Raw genomic sequence first — 20,961 nt, forward strand, 5'->3', positions numbered from 1 at the left:
ATTCGAATCGCAGTCGGCCCGGTGACTGATACTGCTGAGCTAGAGGCAGGTGATGCCACTCAGTGCCGAAGTGTGGCTGAGTGATTTGATGGAATTCTTGTACCTCGAGATAGTCAGGTCAAATTTAAGGCCGGGGGGGCAATCGATGGGCTCAATGCTAGGCGATGGCCATTTGTTTTGCACTTTAAAGATCTAGGACGTGATCTACCGGCTGTGTCGCACTTGAATGGGAGTGCTGAGCGGCCGGTAGATGCCGGGTGACGTCTGCGGGCTTCCCGGCAACTAACATGCCTGGTGAGATCTACCCAAATCTCACGAGGCGTCGGGATCAGGATCCCGCCCATCATGGACTTGACCAAGCCGCTGATACGTGAATTAATTTTAAACCGACTTCAGCGAGCTCACCCGGGATCTGGGAGGCCACAGCTGGATGCCGTTCACTACTGGTCACACAAACGTGGACCAGGCGGTATGGCATCCGGGGGTGGGGGGGTCTCCCGGGCCATCAAAGGTCCCTGGGTGGTCAGGGACAGTGCAGGGTGGCACTCAACACGTGAGCACCTTGGCACTGCAAAGCCGGCAGCACTGCCAGGCTGGCTCTGCCAAGGGTCAGGGCCTGAGGGAGGGGCAACGACTATGAAAGGAGGGTGGAGGGGATATAAAGGGTGAGGGGGTGCAGAGCAAGCAAGTAGGGGCCTCTGGGAGGTTGGGAGTGAAGGATGGGGGCCCTGGAAGGGGGTGGGGGGGGGGGGGCTGGGGAGGGGGGCCCTTAGGGACCATAGTGGATGTCCTCACTTGGAGGTGTGTGGGGTAATGCCCATGTGTGTGGGGGGTGACATTGCCCATGGATGTGGGGGACCCACAGGCTCACTGAGATCGGGGCACCTTTTCAAAAAGGTTCGACAGAGCCGGGGTGAGAAATGTCCAGCAAAATCCGCCACAAATGACACTTTGAGACCATTCTGTTAGATCACGGCCCTGGTCACTGTTTTTGGGGGGGTGGGGGGCAAGTTTAGGTGGCATTTCTGATATTGGGGTTCCTGTTACTGTTGTTGCTTGTACTTTTTTCTGATATATTTGATACTGTTGTGTTTTGTAAACTTTTTGATATAAAATGTTGATGTAAAAATATTGTTTAAATAAAAAAAAACCTGGCATAGATGAGCCTCTAGGGCAAGGCTGAAAAAATAGTTCACAGCTAACATGAGCCAACATTTGCATCATGCTACCTTGTGTTCAACTGATAAAAGCACTGCACATTTAAATGTACTCTCAACACCATTTCAAAATTAGGTTGGCATCAACACAAAAGTCAGTACTCTACAATACTCCACTCAGCTTGTATTAAATATAAATAAGATTACACGCCCAGTGGTAAGAATATTTTACTATGCTCCTGCAGTGAAAAAATCCACAAAATCATTCCCACACCAGTGCCGCTTTTAATTTAGCCAATCACGTACAATACAAAAAGTATAAACCTATTTGCAGCGTCCATAATGCGGTGGCAGCACTTTCTCCTTTGTGCTTGGCAAGTAGTTTAGTTTCCCTGTCCCCTCAGCCCAACCTGCGCGCAGCGTTTGATTTGAAAAGCCCCTTTTTTTGGAGATTTGTGTCAGGAAAGCAAAATCTTGTGTTTGCTTTTAAGTGTAACAGAAATTGTTTCGCGGGAGATGAAAACGAGGACAACAAAAATCTGACCAGCAGCCAACTATGACTTTCTGGGCGGCACTTAATTCTTTTTCTGGATAACTGCATTCAGAGATTGTTCCATTACGCTGTGACTCGACCGCCAGTTCTTTAGCGGTTGAAATCGATGTCCTAAATAAATGGAACCGTGTAATGCTGCTCACTGGGGATAGCTGAGGTAATGAGTTCAGGCAAAACATATTTTGTTTTTAGAATTATAGCAGGAGTTTTTAAAGGGTTGCTTTTTAGTTTTGTGGCTTTTGAATGCTTCACATAAATTTAGGTTTGGACAGGACTAGGTGGGGCAGCTTGCTCAGTTGCTAATCTTTGAAAGTCAAACACGCACAAAAACAAAAACAAATCTAATGTATGCCTTTATCGCAGGCTGTTTGCTGCTACAGTTTTTCAGCTCCCTGGCTAACTTTCAAAACTTGTCAGGCTTTGAAACGAGCAACAACCTGACTGTCCAGCAGGCCTCTCCCTAACTTTGAGAACTAATGGAACCTGCGGCACAAAAACTAGTTGTTGCTGGTGTTCATCCCAGAGACGGACCTCTTCCTACTGCCCCCCCCCCCCCCCCCCCCCCACCACCACCATAATCCCGCGCTCCCATTTATCGTGTGCAATAAGGCGGCACAGTGGTTAGCACTGCTGCCTCACAGCACCAGGGACCCAGGTTCAATTCCAGCACGGGTGACTCCGTCTGCATGTTTGCCCCATGGGTTTCCTCTGGGTGCTCCGGTTCACTCCCACTATCCAAAGATGTACAGGTTTGCCATGTTAAACTGCCCCTTAAGTGTCCAAAAGGTTAGATGGGGTTACTGGGATAGGATGAGGGCATGTGCCTAGATAGCGTACTCTTTTCAGAGGGTCGATGCAGACTCGATGGGCCAAATGGCCTCCTCCTGCACTGTAGGAATTCTATTCTATGATTCAAATCCAGTTATATCGAACAATTGTGGAACCGAATAAAGTAACGCAATGTTTTATTTTATGCTGAACCCGATGACACAACTTGACAGTTCAATTTTAATGTCTTAAGTGTTGAAGGTTTAACATGGTTTACGGGGCCGAAATTTGCTCCCAGTTGCAAATGATGGGAGGTTTTGGACGTTGCAGTTTCAGAGGGGGCATGATTTGAAGGGAGCAATAACCGTATTATAATCCTGTGTCTTATCACTTCATGGGCATAGTGAAACTATTGAAAGTAATTGTGCTTTGTAATTATTGAAGTGCAATTATGAGAGTTATGAGACAGAACACTGCTAAAACGTTGCCTCAACTGCCCGGTTCCCCGTAGTGAACTTTTGACAGTATGATTCACATGATATAATCAAAGTAATTGTGTCACGAATCTTGGATAAAATATATAATTTCTAGGTCGTCTTCTGCACTTTTTTTCCGCAGATATGGTTACACCTCTCAACTGCAGTCAATGGCTGAGGCTGGGTCAGAGCTTCGAAGTCTAATGGACCATGGCTCTTGATGAATGAATGAATATCTTTGGTAGAGTTAGTCGCTGTTGTCACTCGGAAGTACGCCATAGGGCGAAATGGATTTCCTTTTCTGCGGTGGCCTTTTTTTCCACCTTTTGCCAGACCTGTTGAGTCTTCTCTTGATGACATCTAAAAGAGACCAAGTAACTTTTAATATTAGTAGAGCATTTAAAAGCCGTACGCGTTGTGAAGCAATGAGCCCTCCGGTTGGGGTTCCAGACAATAGGTCGCAGCTGACTTGATGGCGTGGAATTGTTTTAAGGAAATTGCCGATTGTTAAAGTCGACGTGGGCCTATTGGAACTTTATATTCAAAAAACGTTTGCAGAGTTACAAAACACGATGTGTTGACAATGTAGTACATACATAACATGTTGGCCGATATGTAGAAAGCAGACACTGGGTAGAAAATGGATGCTTAGCGATTGTAATCTGTGACTGACCTGCGAGATTGGTGTTGGGAATTACACCAACATTTTATGAAGGATTAATAAGGAGGCCACAAGCCAGGTTAAGGGAGTGGACGGGTATATGCATCTCCTCCCATCCAATGGCCCTCCAAGATAGCTGCGTCCCCTCTAATTCTCATCTCTTAAGCAGCATCTATTTTAATTGATTTGCCTTCAGCTGGCAAGGCTGGAGCCTGGAAGTTCCTCCCTACACCACTTGGTCTCTACCTCCCTTTTCTTCTTTATACATTCTTTAAAACCCACCTCTTTGACCAAGCTAATGTCTCTCTCTTTGGCCCATGTGAAATTCTGTTCTATAGGGCTCTTGTGTAGCACCGTGGAACACACTATTATACTAACGGTGATATATAAATAGAAGTTGCGGTCTGCTACAAGACATCTTAGAATCATAGTAACCCTACAGTGCAGAAGCAGGCTATTCGGCCCATTGAGTCTGCACCGACCCCTTGAAAGAGCACCCTACCAAGGTCCGGTCCCTGGACACTAAGGAGCAATTTAAGATGGCCAATCCACCTAACCTGCACATCTTTTGGACTGGGGGGGGGGGGGGGGGGGGAGGGAAACCGGAGCACCCGGAGAAAACCGACGCAGACACGGGGAGAATGTACAAACTCCACACAGACAGTCACCCAAGGTCAGAATTGAACCCAGGTCCCTGGTGCTGTAAGGCAGCAGTTGGATTCCTCACCCAAGGTGTGATACCCTGAATAGTACACTCGTCCACAACTCTGCTTCCACTGCCTTTTGAGGAAGTAAGTTCCAGAGACTCACGACCATCAGAGAAAACATTTCTCCTTATCCACTCTGTCAACAACTGTTTGATTTAGTCCACAACAGAGGCAAAATCAGGAAAAGAGTCGGATGTGAGATTTGAGATGCTCGGTACGGAGCTGATGACTATGTTCAGGTTTCTACTTCCTTGATGGATGAAATTATGCCTTATCGAAGACAAAATGCCGAATAACTGGCATATGGGATCTTGGGATTTATCGGTAGAGGAATTTAGTATAAAAGCAGGTAAGTTATGCTGAATCTTTATAGTGTTCTGGTTAAGTCATGATTGTATCCAGTTCTGGGCAATACATTTGTGGGTCCTTAAGGTGGTACAGAGGAGGATCACCAGAGTGGGTTCCAGGGGAGAGAGAATTTAGATACAAGGTTAGGAGGGAGAAGCTGAAATGGAACAACCCTTGGAACAATGAAAGTTGAGAGGAGATTTGCTAGCGGGACTCAAGGTTATGGTATGCTTAGATAAAGTGGAAAAAGAAAAGTTATCCCTTTAGGTGATCATACAGAGGCTTGGGAACACCGCTTTAAGGATTTGTGCAAGAGTTGAAAGGGTGAAGTTCAGGAAAGGAGAGGTAGTTCCCATAAGAAATAGGAACAGGAGTCGGCCATTCGGCCTCTCGAACCTGCTCCACCATTCAATAAGATCATGGCTGAGCAACATTTCCTCACATCCACTTTCCTGCCAGATGAACTATATTTGTATTAATAAATATTAGGAAGGTACAGCTTTAAGTGGCTTTCATTTAGTGATTTTAGAGGGCACAATTGCTTCACAGCTCCAGGGTCCCAGGTTCGATTCCCGGCTTGGGTCACTGGCTGTGCGGAGTCTGCACATTCTCCCCGTGTGTGCGTGGGTTTCCTCCGGGTGCTCCGGTTTCCTCCCACAGTCCAAAGGTGTGTGGGTTAGGTATATTGGCCATGCTAAATTGCCCTTAGTGTCCAAAATTGCCCTTAGTGTTGGGTGGGGTTACTGGGTAATGGGGATAGGGAAGGTGCAGACTTGATGGGCCGAATGGCCTCCTTCTGCACTGTAAATTCTATGATAATTCTATGATTCTATGTGTAGGGAAGGGTAAAACTGTTAGATTCCTGTTAATCAAAGATTTAGCTTTTAACTGGAAGTCAGAGTAGGAATTCTGTAGTTAGAGAGGGAACATCTCTCTTTGCTCTGCGAAAAGAGGAATCACACAATGGAGTAAGGGGCAAAGGAAGAAAGTACCAGAAACCTTAAAGAACAGCTAGTCAGGGAAACTAGAGAAATGAAGAGAAGTTTGCAGAAAGTCTGAAGTTAACAGAGGAAACTGGAACTAGAACAGGGTATTGTCCAGTGAAGACGGACAGAGCTGAGGAGTTGACTAGTGAGAAGCCAGAAAGATATCTGACATGGTTCTAAGGATTGTGATATCTTACTACAGTTTGTGAGGCACATGTTGAAAGAATTGTGAAGTAATTGGCAGCTGGATCTCGGAGTTGATGGTCGCCCGCTGAATGGCTTGTTAACTGGTGGGTAGGTAATGTTTTTTAAAAATTGCTTCACCTGCTACACTTTCTTGCCAATCAGTGCCTGGAACGGGTGCCCAGTATAAACTGTCGCTCTTTATGAATTTCCTGTACAGCCTCGTGTATAGCACTGCCAGCGTAAGGAATACGAATAGAAAAGCCAGTGCAGCAGCAGCCCAGGCTGCTTCTTCTGTCCGTGGTGTGGGGATGTACAGCGTCCTGTCTTCAACGCGTTGTTGGGTTTTCCGGAGAGCCCCCACCTTTAAATTGTTTGAATCTGCGCCGTGCGGCCGAGATGCCCCATCTCCGCATTTACACTTCACGTTCCCGGAATCCAAAGCTGCAGTTTCATTGTGATCGTCCAGAGCATTGGCAATCGCGGTACCATTGGTCTTTGATGCATGCTTTTCCCCCACCTCCACCTTTTGAAGTGTTCTGTCACTGCCCACCTCTCCGGGGTAGCTTTTATCAGTATCCTCACTTTGCTTGGCTCCGACGTCCTTTTTGGAAGAGGCTTCTGAAGTATGCAGTGGCTGCTGAGGTTTTACATTGTTCCCACTTAATTTGCTGCCATTCTGAAGTGTGTGCCTGGTGTCTCCACTGAGACCCTGACTGTCTGGAACATGGTTGATATTCGCAATGATTCCAGCTATCTGTTCTTTAATGGCAGCGTTCTCAGCCATTTGGCTGTCAGCTTTGCCGGGGATACTGTCACCGCTTTTAATTAGTTCTTGTGATGGATTTTCTTCACCAGTGCCGAGTTCTTGGTGGTGCGGAGGAGAATTTGGCCGTTTAACAGTCAAGTCGCCAGTTTTCAACTGCTTGGCATCACTCCCAGCCAGAAAGGTTTGTTGGAAGGCTTCACTTAGCATAGGCATTGTGACTTCTTTCGGAAGTGTGGACTTCAATCCGTCTTTCTTTCTGTACTGTTCACCTCCAATTTCATTGGCCCCCTTCTTTGACCCTTGACTTTCGCGGGTCCTGCTCTCCACTCCTTTCTGAGAATCTCCACCAATCACTGCTGGCACGGGGGGCTGGCTCCTCACTGCTTCTGGATTGACCAAGGAAGTATTATTTGCAGAATTGGTATCTCGCTTCAGCACAGGTGACCTGGCAAAGGAAGCCGTCCGTTCGACCTTCCTGCTGGTTGGAGGAAGGTCCCTGGTCCCAGAGTTTCTCCTCCTCCTCAAAATCACTCGCCGTCCTTTGCTGAGCACATTTACTCCAACTTTCTTCCATTTTCTTCTTGCTGACTGCAGTTCACCTTTCCCCAAGTAGTGTTGCAGTTCCTGCCAAAGCAAACGACAATTTTATACATTTCAAAATTGCTTATTTTACAAGTCAGAAGGAAAACCTAGGAGGCGGGATTCTCGGTTGCCAACGCTGAAATCGCGTTTGGCAATTGGCCAGAGATTCCCCGTTTGTGCCGAAATCGGGGGCGGTGCTGCTTTTACGATGCTCCGCCCTCTCAAAAACGGTGTACTCTGAGTACGCCGAACACCGTATGGACAGCCTCAGGACGTCACCCGAGGCCCTCCCCTGATGGGCCAAGTTTCCGACGGCGCGGAAGACTTATGGTATCTTTTTTCGTGGACCCTGCATGGCGGCTGTGGACTGTGTCCAGTGGCGCCAAAGTTTGAGGAGAGCCGTGCCATTAGCCGGGGGGGTTCGGCGAGGGGTGTTGCTGGGGGACATTATTTGGCAGGCCGGGTTCATGCGTGGCCGGCGCCATGTTGCACGGCCGCCGCAGCCTGCCGCCGTGCGGCCACAGATCCGGCCGAATCTGTAGGTAAAGCCAGGGGCTTTACGCTGCACAGCTGCTAGCTCCCCACCCGACGGAGAATCGGTGCAGCTGTTGCGCTGTTTTTATTGGCGTAAAACGTCACTGTTCCCATTCTACATGTTGCCTTTCACAGCCCAAGTCTGTCCCAATGTGTTTAAAGCTATTTAAACAGCTTTGAGGTCTCTTAAGTATTTAAAAACTACTGTTTATAGACTGGGCAGGTGTGTCAGAACAAGTAGAGCCTTAATCTGTCTTCACCTGATATTCATGTTCTCAAATAACATCACAATAGCCATGAGAATTCTGGCAAATGGTCTCCTCTTTAGTGACCAGCTTGCTTGAGGCCGATTATAGCATCCTGTCTGTTGCCTTGACTAATACAGTGCATACCTAGGTATGCCCTGTTCAACTTTACAGCAGACACCTATTAAAGTGCCTACAATGGGCTGGGCTCTTTGGATATCGTGAATTGTTAATATGATTAATTCAAGAGGCAGCGTCTGACCATCAACGAATCCCGATTATTATATTTTTTTTAATGCCCCAGCAATATTTTTTTTAAACTAATAATCACGTGCAAAAACAGTTACATTGAAGAAACTGCATTTGGGATTGATCAATATCTTAGATTAGTTTAAAAAAATGTCAAGGCCTATTATGAATTTTGAGCCCAACCTGGAGTGAGTCCAGAGTTTCCCTTTGCTGCAGGCCAGGTGTGTCCTGGCAACCATGAATAATTAATTCCTGCTTTGTCTGCATCAGCAACTCCACAGTTTATGCAAAAAATAAAATAAAGGGTTTCTCTGCTTAGATTTGAAACTCTGATGCAAAGTGATTCCATCTGTGTGTGTTTCCAGGGTCGGTTTACCTTCACTTGCTTTTCAGGGCAAACTCTACCATTGTCAGCTGGTGCCAGCTTAGCTCTCCAGATCAGCTGGTAATCGTACACACCATCGTCCTTCATTTCCAAGTTACGGGCCAGCTTTCCATTCCCCCGTAGCCAAGTAACAGCTTCCGACAGGTTAATCTTTGACATTTCCAGGCTTCTACCCCATGCGACCAAGGCTAGGGGCTGCAAAAGTAGAATAGGAGAATTAAATCGGCCTGGCTCAAAGGAGAGTGTCGAAGAAAGAGGAATTGATTCTATTAACGGGGTCGCTTCTTCAGGCAAAAATAATCTGTTCCCTCCGACTACCATGGGCTCAAAGGGCCCCTCCCGCCTCGCTAAAAGGGATCAGGACAACTTGACAACTCCACCGTGGAGAGTAGGAAAGTCAAATCCACCCCATGTTCTCTTTTCATTATTACTCCAATGCTCCCCCTAGTTTAGTTTTTCCTATGGTACCTGCAGGCCAGGTACGAGATGGCTTCACGACGTCAGTCATGTTAGAAAGTATTTGATTACTTTCAAACTCATAGGGCTGGGTTTTGGTGGAGTTGGGCTGACTCCAGAGATTTTATTTAATTTTTTTTTAAAGTTGGACAGCAACCAGATGTGGATTACTCTGCCCCCATTTCTGACATCCCATTTTTTGCCAGCAGGGTATGCATCGCAGAGGTGGGGAGCCCAGACTTTCCATTGTCACTGTTCCAAGGGCCTTATTCTGCAGTGTGAGAGTCACAAATTTATACAGTCGAGTAAATGTTGGTGAAGGGCAGATAGTCTTTAAGTATCATGATGTTCAATTTTATAAATCCCCAGGAATAAAACAGGCTAAAACTGTCGCTTAAAGTGGAGAAAAAAAATTCTGCGGAACTGCTTTGGCAGGTCATCTGATATGTGGCTAGAAAAAGACATTGCCATCTATTCCTGCAGTTTCACTCAAGTTCTTTGTTGACATTTCCCAAGAACTGTTATCAAACCCGAGGTCATTATGAATGCCTGACTGAGTTACAGAAGCTTGGAATGCATTTAACTCAGCAGCTGGTGCGGGGTTCATATTTTGATAGTTTAAAGAGGATATTAAAAGATTATCTGTCTTTGAATAGAACATGACTTAACACTGGAGGGAATTTACAATCTTGGAATGGGTTCCATGAATGGGAGTTTCAGTGTCAGGTGTGTGAGTGAGAGCTATGTTAAATTGCTTAGCTTTCTTCCATCTCCACACGGCTGCTGAGATCTGCCCATGGTGGATACTGGGTGAGTGGATGTGGATTGGGGGTATGTAGGGCATGGGTGAGTGAGTTTCATGACTTGGCATCGAGGGGGTGTGAGAGGTGAAGGCAGATTCTCAAACAACTGAGAGGAAGTCCCAGAGAACAGTTGGGGGCCTTCTCATCAGACTCCAAGGCCGCCTACTATCTGCTTCAGGGATCAACAGGCCAAACTCTATTCCCCCACCCCCCCCCGGAGGTGTAAAGGAGTCACTAAACCGAGGCGGATTTGTCTCAGTCACAAACATCTAGCCCTCAATCTGGAATCTGATAAATAAGAGTCCACAGCACAAAAAGCTGCCCAATGCGATCACACTGACTACAAAGCTTTGCTATAAATTGGTTTCAGCTCATTTTTGCTCCAAATCGCTCCTAATATAAACTACATCCAGCTTTCTCCTTGCACTCTCGGTAATGCACAGTAAAGTTGGCTGATTCAATCCAACTTCATCCTCAGTCCATTGAACAATATACGAGTCCACAATTTATCTTTCAGTGGAAATTATACCTTAATTTATTAAAAGCTTTATCAATAGATAATTGGTGGAAAAATCATTCTTCGAGCCTCAGCCCCACTAGCAGTGCTAGCTAAAAGTGCTGCTCACCCATTGCTGACTGAGATTGAGGTGCGGCGTGATGATGTGCTTATACGTGCATGCCCTCGCCAGTAGGGAGAGATCCTCCTTCAATCTGGGATGCACGCACGGATGATAAAGGAAGGCAATGCCACCACGCTAGACAAGAACAGAACAATTTAAAAACAGCCATCGAAGCAACTTAACTCATTTAACCAAAAAAACAGTGCAAAATAATGGATGAGAACATGTCTTGAGAAAAGGTCAGAGCAGAGGCGAGAGAGCGGAGGGAAGAGTACTGCTGGAAACGCTGCTATAAACGAAAGCTCGAGTCGGGCGGCACGGTGGCGCAGTGGTTAGCATTGCTGCCTCACGGCACCGAGGGCCCAGGTTCGATCCCGGTCCCAGGTCACTGCCCCATTTGGAGTTTGCACATTCTCCCCGTGTCTGTGTGGGTCTCACCTCCACAATCCAAAAAGATGTGCGGGTAGGTGGATTGGCCACGCTAAATTGCCCCTTAATTGGGAAATAAATAATTAGGTCCTCTAAATGTATTTAAAAAAATGAACGAAAGCTCGAGGAGGAAGTTAGGCCTGAATGAAAGCGAGTCTGTTTCCTGGCATCCAGGGGCAGTAATTAAAATTGCCATTAGGGCAGAGTCCTGCAATTAAACATGGAATAAGAAGGCAGCCATGTGTTTAATAACAGCCAATTTAACAAACTAAAAAATACATTTGTTGACAGATGCTTTGAATCGATTCCAAAACATTGAATGAACTAGAACTGAATACATAGATGGTTAATATTGCTAGCCAATGAAGTTTCTTAAAAGCATCAGGAATGAGGGCAGGAAGAGTGGCAAGGTGGCGCAGTGGTTAGCACTGCTGCCTATGGCGCTGGGGACCCAGGTTCAATCGCGGTCGGGGTCACTGTCTGTGTGGAGTTTACACATTCTCCCCTCGTCTGCGTGGGTTTCACCCCCACAACCCAAAGATGTGCAGGATAGGTGGCTTGACCACACTAAATTGCCCCTTAATTAGAAAATAAATAATTGGGTGCTCTAAAGGTAATTTTTTTAAAATTAAATAAAAATTTTAAAAAAGCAATGAGGGCAGGCAGGGTGAAATGTATCAGTTTTAGTTAGAACAACATTTTGGTCAGTTTACACATTCAAATACATGTTTTTTTAAAAAGTTGGATTGGATTGGATTGAAACAAATCCAATCCAATCTAACTTTTTTTTTAAAAACAAACCATGTATTTGAATGAAGAAACTAACCAAAATGTTGTTCTAACTCTGGAAATCATGGTGCAAAATGGAGTCTCCAGTCACTTGAACAAAAACTGACTGCTTAAAGTTTTTTTGCGCGTGCAGTAAATAAAAGATGGTTAGCCAACATTGTGACATAGTTACTGCCTTTGTCGAAGCTCTCCATTAGCCATTCGCAAAGCGAGTGAATTGCTCCATACAGCCTCAACTATACAGGTACTCATCATCTCACATGGCTGCCTCACCTCATTTTATACACCAGCCCAGTGCCTGAGGTTTGGTAGTCCATCATTTTCCATTACTCACCTGCTAGACCAGGCTATCAACTGCTCATTCCACAGTCGTAATCCCCTCCCTCCCATTTGGACACCATTTATACTTGCGTGGCTGAAGTTTCATTTGGAACAAAGCAAGCGTAAACATATCAATGAATAATGCAATACCTGCAAGTTGTGGACCCAGCGCTGGGGAGGGACATACGAGTATTCTCCATACATTGCCCAGATTGGTCGATGCATGCCACTGGCCAGTTCAAAAAGATAAAGAGAAAGGTTAATTAAGTAAGCAACGAGGTGGGTTACCTCACTCACACACACCATCAGTTGTGTGCTAATACTGTGCACATTTATACAATTCCTCCAAAGGATCAAGACCGCACTACAGTAGGAGCGACAGTCAAACAAGCAATCGCAATTTAAATCAATTACTTCAGGGAAGGGGCTGTGGACGACAAAGAAGGTAGGTGACTGCGCTGTTTAAAAGAAGGGACTTCTTCTTAGAAATATATATAGCAGAGTTTAACAATAACAGAGTTTCAGCACAACTGTAATAACTACAAAAGCAGGAGCAGTAGTAAAACGGGTGTTGCTTACAGGTCTCTCACTTGCAGACTGCAAGAATCTGCCCAAAGGCCGCACATGCTCGGAATGCTCAACAGACACCAGTAAAGCAGTCACACAGGAGAAAGGTTTATAAGAACACTACTCAAAATGACACTCTTTAACAGGGCCCAAACATATGGTTGCTAAATCTGCTGATGACACAATGATAGGTAGGAAAGCAAGTTGTAAAGAGGACGCAAGGTTCTGACAAAAGATCACCGACTTGAATTATATATTTCTCTCTCCACTGATGTGGCCAGACGTACTTGGTATTTCTTGCATGTTCTATTTTTATTTCAGATTTCCAATAGACAGTATTTTTCAAGAACCACATTGTTAATACGTACCATTGTCAAAATAAATAAAAACTTGCATTGCTCTATTGAGATATTTAGATATGCTGACTAGTCATCTCCAAATTTTAAAAATTGTCAACAACATCAAAAAGGAGGTAATTGTGAAAAGCAAAATGATGCCTTGGGACATTGTTTAATAGACAGATTTTTATTTTCCTTTTTGGGAACAAGGGATATGGGAAGCAGGAGGTTGAGGCAGAGGATCTGCCTGGATGGCATTTTTGGGCGCAACAGGCTCGAGGGGCGATAAAGTCTTTACCTGCCCCTATTTCTTACATTTGGTCCAAGTCCCTGTCGTTGTGCACTATATGGACAGATACAATGGACTAGAATTTGAAACTGGAGTGTGGCCCAATCTTTAGGCTTGCTTTCGGCCAAATGATTTTTAAAAAAAGATAATAAAATATTAATTTTCTAGCTGAATGCCTGCAGAACTTCTTTATTTGGCAGCAGATTCAAACTAAGGCCAGGAAAAGGCATTTCAAGTCACGGAAATCTCTGGTGGGGGGAGGTGAGGCCTAGTCAGTGGCGAGCGCCATCACTTCAGATTGACTGCAAACTATATAATTCACCGAATCTCAACTGGAAGAATGACTGTCGCGCCCAAGTAGAGCAATGTTTAAACTGTGTGCTCCTATAAACCCTTGACCCTCTCATTCAATTGCTTGAACAGAATTTTAAAGAAAATAAAGACTTTATTCGTCAAATCTTCCAGGGCCCGGGTACATTTTTTTTGAGTTGGGAGCAGGTTACGTAAGTGAGACGGACTCCCAGTGAGATCCCCGCCATTAAAAAGGGAGACTATCAGGCGTGACCAAGGAAATTTTGGCTAAGAGCAAGCCCATAAAGCAATGAGTTCCTGGGATTGAATAGAGGTAGGAGAGGTTGCTGCCAGGCTTCTGCCTGGGAACACAGAACTTTTAGGTCACCCCACAAAGCCTTCTGTCACCGTCCATACAACAGCCTGGAAGGAAAAGCAAATCTCAGGCTCTGGACCAGATTTCTCAATGGTATGGTGGTGAAAAAGAGCAATGCAGGTTGGGGAGTAGGGGATATGAAGAAAAGTGCAGAAAGAAATTGGGGTTTGGGCAAAGGGGTGGCAGCAGGCATCGGTCACCATCACATTTATGGTGGGACCAAAGAACATAATTATCCCATATGTAATGTAACCAACACGTTACCCTGGACTTTGCGGTCACTGCCAAGTGTAAAACGCGGCATCCTGCACTGGGAGATCTGAAACACGGTGTGAACAGGCCAAGCAACAGAGACATGCGGAGTCCAAACAAGGAAAAGTAAATTAGAATGCTTAATTTAGAGTCCAATCATGTACAGAAAGTGACATAAAGAGAGGGAAAGAAAATGGGATTGAGGGAGTAAGAAACAGATTCAGGAAAAAAACTTTTCAAAATTTCTAATAATTTTTATTTTTTTTTAAATTGTTTATTAAGAATTTTTCAACAAAATTTTCAACCATACAAACCCCCCCCCCACCCCGTAACAAAAAGAAAAGAAAAGTCGCATAGCAAGACATAAACATATCAATTCAACATGGTACAGAACTTTGTACAATGGATTCCTCTCGCACATATCGACTTTCCCAAACGTTTATGTATTTTCTTGCTCAAGTGCCCCTAGGAAGAACCCCCTTCCCCGTCCACCTTTCTTCCCCTCCCCCCCCCCCCCCCCGGAAAGAAATATCCCCCCCTCTCCCCTCCCCCCCCTCTCCCCTCTCCCCCTCTCCCCCCTCTCCCCCTCTCCCCTCCCCCCCTCTCCCCCCCTGGGTTGCTGCTGCTGCTGACCAAACTTCATCTAGCGCTCCGCGAGATATTCTAGGAACGGTTGCCACCGCCTGTAGAACCCCTGCACAGACCCTCTCAAGGCAAACTTTATCGTCTCCAACTTGATAAACCCTGCTATGTCATTTATCCAGGCTTCCACACTGGGGGGCTTCGCATCTTTCCACATTAACAAGATCCTCCGCCGGGCTACCAGGGACGCAAAGGCCAGAATGCCGGCCTCTTTCGCCTCCTGCACTCCCGGCTCGTCCGCCATTCCAAATAGTGCCAACCCCCAACTTGGCTTGACCTGGACTTTCACCACCTTAGATACAGTTCTCGCAACACCCCTCCAGAACCCATCCAGTGCCGGGCACGACCAGAACATGTGGGCGTGATTCGCCGAGCTTCCCGAGCACCTCCCGCATCTGTCCTCCATCCCAAAGAACCTACTCAGCCTCGCCCCCGTCATATGCGCTCTGTGAATCACCTTAAACTGTATCAGGCTAAGCCTGGCACACGAGGAAGAGGAATTAACCCTACTTAGGGCATCAGCCCACAGACCCTCTTCAATCTCCTCCCCCAACTCCTCCTCCCACTTGCCCTTCAGCTCCTCTACCAAAGCCTCCCCCTCTTCTTTCACCTCCTGGTATATCGCCGACACCTTGCCCTCTCCGACCCATACACCAGAAATCACCCTGTCTTGAATCCCCTGTGCCGGGAGCAACGGGAATTCCCTTACCTGTTGCCTCACAAACGCCCTCACTTGCATATACCTGAAAGCGTTTCCCGGGGGTAGCCCAAACTTCTCCTCCAGCGCCCCTAGGCTCGCAAACGTCCCATCAATGAACAGGTTCCCCATTCTTCTAATCCCTGCCCGATGCTAGCTCTGAAACCCCCCGTCCATCCTTCCTGGGACAAACCGATGGTTACCCCTGATCGGGGACCACACCGAGGCTCCCATCGCACCCCTGTGTCGTCTCCACTGGCCCCAGATCTTTAGCGTTGCCGCCACCACCGGACTCGTGGTGTACCTTGTCGGCGAGAGCGGCAGCGGTGCCGTCACCAGCGCCCCCAGGCTCGTTCCTTTGCAGGACGCCATCTCCAACCTCTTCCATGCTGCCCCCTCTCCCTCCATCACCCACTTACGGATCATCGCCACATTGGCTGCCCAGTAGTAGCCACCCAGGTTGGGCAACGCCAGCCCTCCTCTATCTCTACTACGCTCCAGAAACCCCCTCCTTACCCTCGGGGTCTTATTCGCCCACACAAAACCCATAATGCTCCTGCCTACCCTCTTCAAAAAGGCCTTGGTGATCACGATTGGAAGGCACTGGAACACAAAAAGAAACCTTGGGAGGATCACCATTTTAATCAACTGTACTCTGCCCGCCAGCGAGAGCGGCAACATGTCCCATCGTTTGAAGTCCTCCTCCATCTGCTCCACCAGCCGCGTCAAATTAAGTTTATGCAGGGCCCCCCCAGCTCCTAGCTACCTGGATCCCCAAGTACAGAAAGCTCCTTTCCGCCCTCCTCAACGGTAGGTCGTCTATCCCTCTTCCCTGATCCCCTGGCTGCACCACGAAGAGCTCACTTTTCCCTACATTGAGCTTATAGCCCGAAAAGTCCCCAAACTCCCTTAGAATCTGCATGACCTCCACCTTCCCCTCCACTGGATCCGCCACATACAGCAACAGGTCGTCTGCGTACAGCGTCACTCGATGCTCCTCTCCCCCTCGGGCCACCCCCCCCCCCCATTTCCTGGACTCCCTTAATGTCATGGCCAAAGGTTCAATTGCTAATACAAACAACAGGGGGGACAGGGGGCACCCCTGCCTCGTCCCTCGATATAGCCGAAAATACTCCGACCTCCGCCGATTCGTAACCACACTCGCCACCGGGGCACTATATAGCTTAACCCAGCTAATAAACCCTCCCCCGAACCCAAACCTCTGCAACACTTCCCAGAGATACTCCCACTCTACCAAAGGCCTTCTCCGCGTCCATCACCGCCACTATCTCCGCCTCTCCCTCCACCGAAGGCATCATTATCACGTTTAGGAGCCTCCGCACATTGATGTTTAGCTGCCTGCCCTTTACAAATCCCGTCTGGTCCTCATGAATCACCCCCGGGACACAGTCCTCGATCCTCGTAGCCAGCACTTTTGCCAGCAACTTAGCATCCACGTTGAGGAGCGAGATTGGCCTGTACGACCCACATTGCAGTGGGTCCTTATCCCGCTTCAGGATCAAAGAGATCATCGCCTCAGACATTGTCCCTAGCCTCATTGAAAGTCCTCACCAGCAATGGGGCTAACAGGTCTATGTACTTCCTATAGAACTCATCCGGGAACCCATCCGGTCCCAGGGCCTTCCCTGCCTGCATGCTCCCCAGTCCTTTTAATCAGCTCCTCCAACCCAATTGGCGCCCCCAAACCAGCCACCCCCTGCTCCTCCACCCTCGGGAACCTCATTTGGTCCAAGAATCGTCGCATCCCCTCTTCCCCCGCTGGGGGCTGGGATCTGTACATCTCCTAATAGAAGGCCTTGAATGCCTCATTTACTTTCACCGCACTCCGCACCGTAGTTCCCCTTCCATCCTTGACTCCACCTATCTCCCTCGCTGCCATCCTCTTACGGAGCTGGTGTGCCAGCATCCGGCTCGCCTTCTCCCCATACTCATACGTCGCCCCCTGTGCTTTCCTCCACTGTGCCTCTGCCTTCCCTGTGGTCAACAGGTCAAACTCAGTCTGGAGATTTCGCCTCTCCCTGAGTAGTCCCTCTTCAGAGGCCTCTGCATATCTCCTGTCCACTCTTAAAATCTCCCCCACTAACCTCTCCCTTTCCCTGCCCCCTCTCTTCTCCCTGTGAGCCCTGATGGAGATTAACTCTCCCCTGACCACCGCCTTCAGCGCCTCCCATACTACCCCCACCTGCACCTCCCCATTGTCGTTGGCCTCCAAATACCATTCAATGCACCCTCGCACCCTCCTGCACACTTCATCATCCGCCAGTAATCCCACATCCAGACGCCACAGCGGGCGTTAGTCCCTCTCCTCTCCTAACTCCAGCTCCACCCAGTGCGGGGCATGGTCTGAAATAGCTATGGCCGAATACTCCGTTCCCTCAACTTTCGGGATCAGCGCCCTGCCCAGAACAAAAAAATCTATCCGGGAGTAGGCTTTGTGCACGTGGGAGAAAAAAGAAAATTCTCTGGCCAGAGGCCTGGCAAATCTCCACGGATTCACTCCCCCCATCTGGTCCATAAACCCCCTAAGCACCTTGGCCGCAGCCGGCCTCTTTCCGGTCCTAGATCTGGAGCGATCCAGTGCTGGGTCCAACACCGTGTTGAAATCCCCACCCATTATCAAGCTTCCTACCTCCAGGTCCGGAATGCGCCCCAACATACGCTTCATGAATCCAGCATCATCCCAGTTCGGGGCGTATACATTTACCAACACCACCCACGTCCCCTGCAACCTACCGCTCACCATCACGTATCGACCTCCATTGTCCGCTACTATGTTCTTGGCCTCAAACGACACCCGCTTCCCCACCAGTATTGCCACCCCTCTATTCTTCGCATCCAGCCCCGAATGGAATACCTGTCCTACCCATCCCTTTCTTAACTTGACCTGGTCTGCCACCTTCAGATGTGTCTCCTGAAGCATGACCACGTCTGCCTTCAGTCCCTTAAGTGCGCGAACACTCGGGCCCTCTTAACCGGCCCATTTAGCCCCCTCACATTCCACGTTATCAGCCGGATCGGGGGGCTTCCCACCCCCTCACCTGCCAACTAGCCATCTCCTCTTTTAGGCCAGTCCCGTGCCCGCGCTACCCGCACCCTCCAGTCCCCCAGACGGGGAACCCCCGCCCCGACCACCTCTTCCATTTTCAGTTTCTCCTCGGCCAATGGAGCAGCAACCCTATCTCCCCCCCCCCCCCCCCCCCGATCCAAATCTAGCTCTTTTGCTCCCCACATAATACTTCCGTAAGTCAGCTGACTCCTGCTGACCCTGGCTTCCCCTGCCTTCCCATTGACCCCCCCTCCTCCTTGCGCTCCTCCATCCCCCCCTTCCCTAACGCGGAAAAAAGCCCGCGCTTTCCCGAGCCGACCCCACCCCCTGTGGCGCAGCTCCTGTTGCGGCCTTATCCCAATTCCCCCATCCCTGGGTCTCACCTCCCTCCAGCACCGGCGCCCACATTCCCCACAGTCTCCCTATCAAATCTCTTCTCCCATCCCCATCCATCGTCCCACTCATGAAACATTCTTTACACATATTTACCCTGTATACATTCGACATCTCCCCCGCAGCCACAGACCCTCAGTTTGAGTCCAATTTTTCCGTTTGGATAAAGGTCCAAGCCTCTTCTGGCGTTTCAAAATAGTGGTGTCGATCCTGAAATGTGACCCACAGTCGCGCTGGCTGCAGCATTCCGAATCTCACCCTCTTCCTATGCAGCACCTCCTTGGCCCGATTGAAACCAGATCTCCTCTTTGCCACCTCCGCGCTCCAGTCCTGGTAGACTCGGATCACCGCATTCTCCCATCTACTGCTCCGCACTTTCTTGGCCCATCTCAGGACACTCTCTGTCCGCGAAACAATGGAACCTCACCACTATCGCCCTCGGCGGCTCGCCAGCCTTGGGTCTCCTCGCCAGGACCCGGTGAGCCCCTTCTAGCTCCAGGGGTCACGGAGGGGCATCCGCACCCATCAGCGAATGGAGCATCGTGCTTACATACGCCCCGACATCGGCCCCCTCCGCCCCTTCAGGGAGACCCAGAATCCGGAGATTCTTCCTCCTCGACCTGTTCTCCAGGTCCTCGAATCTTTCGGCCCACCTCTTGTGCAGCGCCTCGTGCGCCTCCATCTTCACCGCCAGGCCCAAGATCTCGTCCTCGTTCTCGGTGGTTTTGTCCCTCGCGTCTCGGAGCTCGATCTCCTGGGCCTTCTGGGTCTCCTTCAGCCCCTCGTTCGCCGTCAGCATTGGCGCCAGCACCTCCTTTTTAAGCACCTCCACACAGCGCCTGAGAAACTCCTGCTGATCCGAGCCCCCATGCTGCTGCTCGATCTTCACCGTCCGCCATCTTGTTTTTTCCCTCTCTTTTCTGCCGCTGCTCCAAAGCCCCTTTTTCCCCCGCTCCACTTCTGGTCTCCATACACGACGGAAGGGGGACCTTGCTCTCACCTTCCCACACTGGAATTGGTCAAAAAAGTTCAGTTGGGGATCCTCTGGATAGCCCAAAAGTCTGTTCTAGCGGGTGTCGCCGAAATGTGCGGCTTAGCTCCGCATCGCCGCAACCGGAAGTCAACATTTCTAATAATTAAAGACTGGAGGAATGTGATTCAAAGGTTTTCAGAATTATAAAGGTTGATTCTTCGGGACTGAAATATGCATTAACGATTCATTTACACCCCTGACAGGGGAAGCCTGGACATTGTTTGGATGTTTAGTGGGCATGTGTTTGAATGCTGAGCCACTCAACAAGTGTAATACATTTTGTGGAGGAGCTGGATAACTCAAATCTGTTCAACTGTAAATGTCGAGTCTCTAGAAGTTCCTGTACAATTTACACCTCACTATTATTTTTTGCTCAGAATCCAGGCCAATATACAAGAGTATGGAGTAGTGCGGGGGAGGCACGGCACGGTGGCTAGCACCGCTGCCTCACAACTCCAGGGTCCCAGGTTCAATTCCGCCTTGGGTGACAGTCTGTGTGGAGTTTGCACGTTCTCCCTGTGTCTGCATGGGTTTCCTCCGGGTGCTCCGGCTTCCTCCCACAGTCCAAAGATGTGCAGGTGGATTGGCAATGCTAAATTGCCCCTTGGTGTTCAAAAAGGTTAGGTGGGGTTATTGGGTTAAGGAGATAGGGTGGAGGCATGGGCTTAAGTAGGGTGCTCTTTCCAGTGGCCGGTGCAGACTCAATGGGCCAAATGTCCTCCTTCTGCACTGTAAATTCTATGATTTCTCGGACAGATGTGCTGGACATACACTGATGGCGTGACTCCAGCGCTAGCATTCCAGATTATTCTCAACCACCCGTTTCTGAAACAAATAATGCTCATCCTACATCAGAAAAAAAATTGCTTCTCCTTCACTGTTACCGAGTCCAAATCCTGGAACTCCCTTCCGAACAACACTGACACCAGATGGCCTGCACCAGCTCAAAGCATCAGTTCATCACCACCTTCATAAGGGCAATGAATAATAAAAAA

At 48.5% G+C, this 20,961-nt stretch overlaps 1 protein-coding gene across 1 annotated transcript in view; it reads right to left on the reverse strand.

The window, feature by feature from the left end:
* Positions 1–2,268: 2,268 nt before the first annotated feature.
* Positions 2,269–20,961, reverse strand: part of tp53i13 (tumor protein p53 inducible protein 13) — a 34,572-nt gene continuing 15,879 nt past the window's right edge. Inside the window, exons 5-9 of the mRNA XM_072469641.1 lie at positions 12,172–12,250; positions 10,489–10,617; positions 8,595–8,798; positions 5,981–7,232; positions 2,269–3,314 (exon numbers count right to left, since the gene is read on the reverse strand). Coding sequence (XP_072325742.1) covers positions 3,202–3,314; positions 5,981–7,232; positions 8,595–8,798; positions 10,489–10,617; positions 12,172–12,250 — 1,777 coding nt within the window. The 3' untranslated portion in view covers positions 2,269–3,201. The remainder of the gene's footprint in view (positions 3,315–5,980; positions 7,233–8,594; positions 8,799–10,488; positions 10,618–12,171; positions 12,251–20,961) is intronic.

The sequence above is a fragment of the Scyliorhinus torazame genome, chromosome 12 (assembly GCF_047496885.1).
Source record: "Scyliorhinus torazame isolate Kashiwa2021f chromosome 12, sScyTor2.1, whole genome shotgun sequence".
Lineage (NCBI taxonomy): Eukaryota > Metazoa > Chordata > Chondrichthyes > Carcharhiniformes > Scyliorhinidae > Scyliorhinus > Scyliorhinus torazame.